The sequence below is a fragment of the Tachypleus tridentatus genome, chromosome 2 (genome assembly GCF_004210375.1).
Source record: "Tachypleus tridentatus isolate NWPU-2018 chromosome 2, ASM421037v1, whole genome shotgun sequence".
Lineage (NCBI taxonomy): Eukaryota > Metazoa > Arthropoda > Merostomata > Xiphosura > Limulidae > Tachypleus > Tachypleus tridentatus.
The window spans coordinates 125,221,655-125,228,503 of record NC_134826.1 but is presented as its reverse complement, the minus strand read 5'-3'; the positions used below and the strand labels follow the sequence as shown (position 1 = coordinate 125,228,503).

General features: G+C 29.1%; 1 protein-coding gene across 1 annotated transcript in view; it reads right to left on the bottom strand.

Moving 5' to 3' along the window:
- Window positions 1-3,200: 3,200 nt before the first annotated feature.
- The window catches only part of LOC143245025 (choline transporter-like protein 2), a 115,896-nt gene continuing 112,247 nt past the window's right edge, over window positions 3,201-6,849 (bottom strand). Inside the window, 1 exon segment of the mRNA XM_076490796.1 lies at window positions 3,201-6,124. Coding sequence (XP_076346911.1) covers window positions 6,018-6,124 — 107 coding nt within the window. The 3' untranslated portion in view covers window positions 3,201-6,017.

Below are 6,849 nucleotides of genomic sequence, written 5' to 3'. Positions count from 1 at the left end.
TGGAATATGTGACTATCAATGAACAACTTAATTCCATCAGAGGTCACTGCAGTACCTTCCAAACAAGCTAAAAAATATAGTATAAAAGTCTTTGTTTTAGTAGATGCAAAGTCATATTAGTTGGTAAAGAATGAAATTATGTCGATGTTCAGCCAAATGGGCCATTTGCAGTGTAGAATGGTATGCAAGAAATTATTCAGCTTCTAGTCATGAAATAAGAGGAAACAATCAAAATGTTACCACAGCTAATTGGTATGTGAATATACCACTTGTAAGGTCTCTCCTTATGGATTATAAATTGACAATGGTTGAAAATTGTTGGGAAATTACAATTGCATGCCTTCCATACAAGCATAACAAAATTACAAGTAGCATGTTTGGTTTCACAGATCTTACTTTTGTTTCATATGCACTAAAATAAAAATAAATCATATCAAGATGCCATGATGCCATTAATGATACTACAGGTATCAGAATGCCTGAAGTTATTTCATTTAATACAAAATGGGGTGTTAATACATGTGGTCAACTTTGTGCTAATTACAATGCTTTCAGATAAACAAACATAGCCATTAGCAGTTTTTTCTTTAATTTAGTAAATGTTCCTGTCATCAATGCATGTATTATATACAACTTCAAAGTATCACATTGAAACAAAATGTTTTCAACTGAAAAACTATGAAGTAACTCAAGATAATAACCAAAATATACCTAGGAATATCAGGAAGAGAATTCACCTTCAACAAGGGCAGTCAAAAAAACTTTGCAGCCAGACTCTCAAGTAGAACCATTGAGATGAGAATACAAAATGTACCCAAGGAAAAGAGACAATCAATGTTCAACAAAGTGTCTAAAGTGCAATGCATTTATTTGCAAAGAACATACAATTATTATCTATGTGCAATGTGCAAATAATAAAACAGAGAAAAAAAAATAAATAGAAAGTAGCATTAAATGCTAATTTATGGACTGATTTTCTTATTTTACTTTGTGTATTTTAGCATTTTGAATTTTGTTTTTTTAACATTGTAAGCCATAATCTAAGACTTATTATTTTACTTTACTTTGGACAAAAAAAAAAAAAGCTTTATAATAATTTAAATACCATATTGGACTCATAATGATCCCAGGTGACCACATATATCCAATTTCACCACATGACTATTTTAGGGTTAAACAAAACTGTCAAACCAGGCAGCAAATTAATTAATTTTAGTAAATAACATAACTAAATAACTACAGGATGTTCAAAAGTCACTGTGCACTTACATATTTATCAACAGACATGTTTCAATACAGAATACAGGAGGTAAATATGAATGACAATTATAAACAATGTTGAAAGTGACCCCCGTTGGCATCAATACAGGCCTGGATCCTTCTTATTTTGTTTCTAAACACTGCTATCAGTTGTTGGCTTGAAATAGACTGAATAGACATATGATTACAAAACTGCACAGTGACTTTCCAAACATCCTGTAGTTTACAGATTGATTCATTTAATACTATTACTGGTATCTGAAATAAAACTGTCAAATACCTGTTTCCAAAGAGAGGACAATTGTATGTAACTGTTTGACTGTAGCTGCTTTAAATGCACATAAAATTTTTGTGAACCATACACTGTATACAACACACTAACATTCAACTGCTGAAAGCAGACTGTACTCTATACAGTGAATCAGCAATCAGTAGGCTAAACAGATTTATCGGTCACCTTAGTTTATTACACCAATCCATTAAGTTCAATCATAATTGATGTTTGAAATAAGACAAGGAGAGGTGGTTGCATTATGATGAATTTTAGTTATTTACTAGAAGTTTTATTTTTTTAAAGTATTAACATCTGAATATTTGATATTATTCATAAGAAACATTATGAAAAAATAAAGACTTTTTTCCATGTATTTTTTATGACAGCACATTTAAACCAATTTTACAGTCATACTCAATTAATGATCAAATCAATAAAGATTAAAAAAAATCTAATGGTGGAAATGTTGAGGCATGTTTAATAGCTCTCTAACTCCAGGCCAACTGTCCACAAATTTCCTACTTGCCTATGATCACATTCCCATGTAAGGCATAACATCATAAATCTACACACCGTGGGCAATAAAATAATACAATTTTTAAGTCTTAATTAATGGCACATAAGTGAAGTAAGAGAGTGAACAGACAATATTTGGTCATTTCTCTTTATATTATGTAAGAAAATCTAAATATGTGAAATAAAAATAATTCACATTTCTAAAACTTTACATAATAACAACCTGTGTTGTGAATGTTTTCTTATATTGTACCTATACTAGTAGAGGTTTACATTTTGATTTAAGAAAAGCTGCTCTGAATTAGTGGTAGCAATTGTTACCTATGTCACAACCAGATACAAAAAGAACACCAACATCATAATCTTTAAGCATGTTGCCCTTTTTAACAACATGGAGTGATTAGAAACACTTACAGACAAGATAAGAATAAAAATCCAAGAAATCACAAATAAATGAAACTAATGAGCAATAACAATTACACATATGTACACCAAACGTCAAGAAAAAAATTTGGTGAACAAACAAATATCCTCACACTATGTAAAATTCAGCACAATTTCTAAGCCGTAAAAATGTTACACAAAGAGTTTATCTCTTTTTGTTCCTATAAAACAAGCTTTTAATTTTACTTCATTATTCAGAACTAGGTACACAAGACCTAGTTACATTACCTAGTTACCTAAATTACATTAATTTTAAAAATGTTCCAAGCTTACAAAAAGTTAAAAAGCCATAAAATATTTCACTTTTCAATAAAGTTCACATTTCATAAAAAATAAAGGATTTTAAAGTAAAAAGTTATGGAAATAGAAAGGTTCCTGGTATTTTCAACCTGAATGGCATCTGATGCAACACATGAGTAAACTACCAGGATAGAGACCCTAAGGTTCAGACCCAGTCATCCTTAAATTCAAGCTAATGACCAGACAAAGTTAGCAGTTAACTAAAAGTAACCATTAAATACACATCTACAACCACAGATGAAAGCATGATATTTATTCAACAACATATCGCCACTCAACTCTTAAACCTTCTGATCTGTAACCTGGTATGCTGACCACTAGGCAATGTCCAGCCCTGAGACGAATGGAAATTATAACTTGAATAATTTACTAATTCTGACATTTACAAAACAAGAGATTACATATATATAAAATTAATGATTTAATCATATAAGTTATACAGTTGAAACACAAACAAAAGAAAGTTTATGCAAGTTTTAACTCTTTACAAATTTATAAGGCACAGTAGATAGTGGCTTACATAATACTGACAATTCAGAAGGATGTCATGTATAAATATATCAAATAAACAATAGCATTAACATTTTTATAATCAATATGATCTCTCAAATTCCTCTTCTGATAGATGTTTTATTAACTATTTTTTAAAAATAATTTAAAGTAATTTTACTTGTTCAAGTCAAAGAAAAAACATGGGAATCTAATATATAAAATAAACATACAGAGCAAACTTTTAAAACAAATTTTCATTACAGTATCTGTATATACCCATACATGCAAGTATATGTATTTTAAAATTTTCGGTGCTGACTGAAGGATGGAAACTATTATGTAAAAATGACAAACTACTTCAGAAAAAATATTTAATTACTTGAACCTGACATTTTGACTTATGACTTTACCAAGAGTCTATGAAAATCACAGGTTACCAGACTAATTTTAAATGAGAGTAACTGAAAACAAAACACAGCTTCAACTATACTTGCATCACACACACTTTTCCATTATATTGTAAATTTTCTCAGATTTATTCCTAATCCAGATGCCCTTCCATTAACAGTTACAATGACCTATTCTCAACTAGTTACTTCAAATTTGATTCAACTCTCTACAAGCAAAAGAAATACACCACAATGGGCAATAATATTGTTGTTGTTGTGACATCTTATTTTATGCATTTCTTTGAATCATCAGCTCTTAATCAATAGAATTTTGAAATCTTAAACCAAGTAGATGGTACAGATATAATGATGATATCTGTGGTACATGGAGTCATGGACTCGCTTCTCTTGGAATTGGATGAATTCCTTAATAGTTATCACTCCAACATAATACACTTAATAGCCAGCTATCTATACCCTTTCTTGATATCACAGTCACTATTGTAAACAGCAAACTTGTTACTTTTGTATATTCTTAACTTCATGTCAAACCTATTATTCAACATTATAACTCACATGAACCACCAGACATCAAACAATATGCCATTATTAGTCAACCGAATAGAACTGAGAAAAGCTGCAATACCATGGATGGTAAGTCATAAGCCAGGATCAAACTTCAAAAAATACTGATGTCCAATGGCTATCCATATAGTTACATTATTAAAACATTTTACAGTTTTGATTAAAAATATATTAACAAATGACATCAAAAAAGAAACTGCTACATCAAAACACTGTTTTGTAAATGAACATTTAACTAATTGTTTTTCTCAAGTGATTAAAAATATGGTTTGAATACCAAAGTAATATAAAAAAACCTGGTAGAAAACTGAAGGATATATTCACTCTTTCAGCCTTTAATAATGACAATACTTGTGAATACACAGTGTTTTGCAAAAATGAATGGCTTAGATAAGACTTTAATACTTAAAAATGCTGTCTATGAATTTACATCTATATAGTGTTCAGCCACATACACTGGCAAATCCAGGTGTCCAACACACGATTGTTTCAAAGAACAGATTTATTCACTGGAAATTTTGACAACAAAGAAACTACTGCTGAGCATTAATTAAAAGAACATATCACAATCAAAGGGACACCTTATACAATAAAAATTTTAGTAACCTGTGGCAATTTTCTTCACAGAAAATATAAAAAATCCCTTTTGATTAAATCCAGATGTCCTTCAATTAATATGCACAATGCTAAGCCCTTTTAAACTTTTATTATCATCATTATTAATTTTATCAAATTTAATGTCACTATTACAATTTTCTATACTTGTATTATCAACGACTCAAAACTGTTCAACTATACTTGTATAACAGACACCTTGCAGTTACACTATTGTAGCTGTATTTTGTTTTTTAATTACTGTCATTTAAAATGAGTTTGGTAATCTGTGATAGACCCTTGATAAAGGCATAAGCCAAAACATCAGGAACAATTAAAGTTGTTTGTTGTTTTAACATAGTATATACAAATTCTTTAAGTTTTTGCATAAACTTAAGTACCTAACATTATAATTTAGTAGATTTAAACAAAGACATAATTAAAAATATGAAAAAAACCTTTAACATCTAACTACAATTACAAAATTAATATATACACCTTTTAAAAGTATGTACTATTTACTGATAAAAATAATTTCCGACAGACAAAAATTATTTTTCATTAGATGAAGGACGTACTTGAACTTTAGGCAAAGGCTGGTTTTTAGTATAAACAGTTAACTTTCATACTTGTTGTATTCCTTATGTAAAAATCAGCTTTTTCTAAAAAAAATTTAATGTTTGAATAAAAGTAATTTCCAGATTCAACATCAAAATTCATGCAAAAAAAACCAAAAGCATATCAGCAAATCACTTTTTAAGTCAAGCTTTTCAAATTTAAGAGCTAAACAAATATGTACACACACACAGAAATCTTTATATCATTTATTTGTAGTGAAAGCAGATTAGCATCAAATCTATTATGCTAACAGTCACAAGGTTCAATACAAAAGAAATAATTGTACATGTAAATAACATGATTGTTTTTGTGAAGTTTCATCTCACATTCAATATAGTTCCAACTAAGTGCTACCATATTTAATCACAAACTACCCAAAATAAATAAAAGTTATCATTGTAAGAAAACTTTAGAATTATTTTAAAAATACACATTAAAAACAGTGAATTGTGTGATTTTATTTATCCTACAACCTTTGTTTTAACTTTAAATTAAAGTTTTTCTTAATCATTTAGTATGGACTTTGAAATCTTGTTTTTCAATTTTTATTCACTGTTCTGGAATTTATTCTTTTTGTCCAGTATCTTCATGAGCTCTTTAGACATATAATAGGGTTTTTCTTCTGATCCATCATTTCTTTCACAGTCTTCCACTATAAAAAACAACCTCTAGCTAATTATTTCAAGCTAGATAAAATATAATACAAACAAATCCTAACTAACTATAATGAACAGAAATATTGTATTTATCTGTCCATCTATGTACAATCACTACAACAACGATAAGATTGAATGAGGTATCAACATAGATTATTTTCCATATATTTGTCACCAAAAGTAAAATTATAAAAACAATGCCCTGATTATTTCAGTAACAGGTACACTGTGTAGAGGCTTAGCTCTATCTGTAGGACAAGTATAATATTTCTAAGTTTGTAAAATATCTCAACTAAGAAAAAATATTATAAAGTAAATCATTACACCAAAAATAGAGTCTGTCACACAGAGGGTCAATCACAATTCATGAGCATGATTTACATATGCTAATACAGTAGCACATTGCTGTAAATGCAAACTTTGACACCACAGGTAACATTTATCACAATGTATACTTTGGTTCAGATAAAATTTCTGACCATTAAAAATTGCTATGTTGCCATGAGAGGATATTTATATTGTAAGATAAGTCTTCAAAATCATACCACAAGCCAATCTAAAACCCTATCTCATCTAAAAAGTGAGACTCCAGTTAAAAAGAGCTAAATGGCCCAAAAAGTTATTGAGATTTATACAGCTTTCAACATATTCTGTACCAATAATAAGGTATTAAGCCAGACATCAAAACCAACAGCTGTTTCCATATTAAAGATAGAATAAC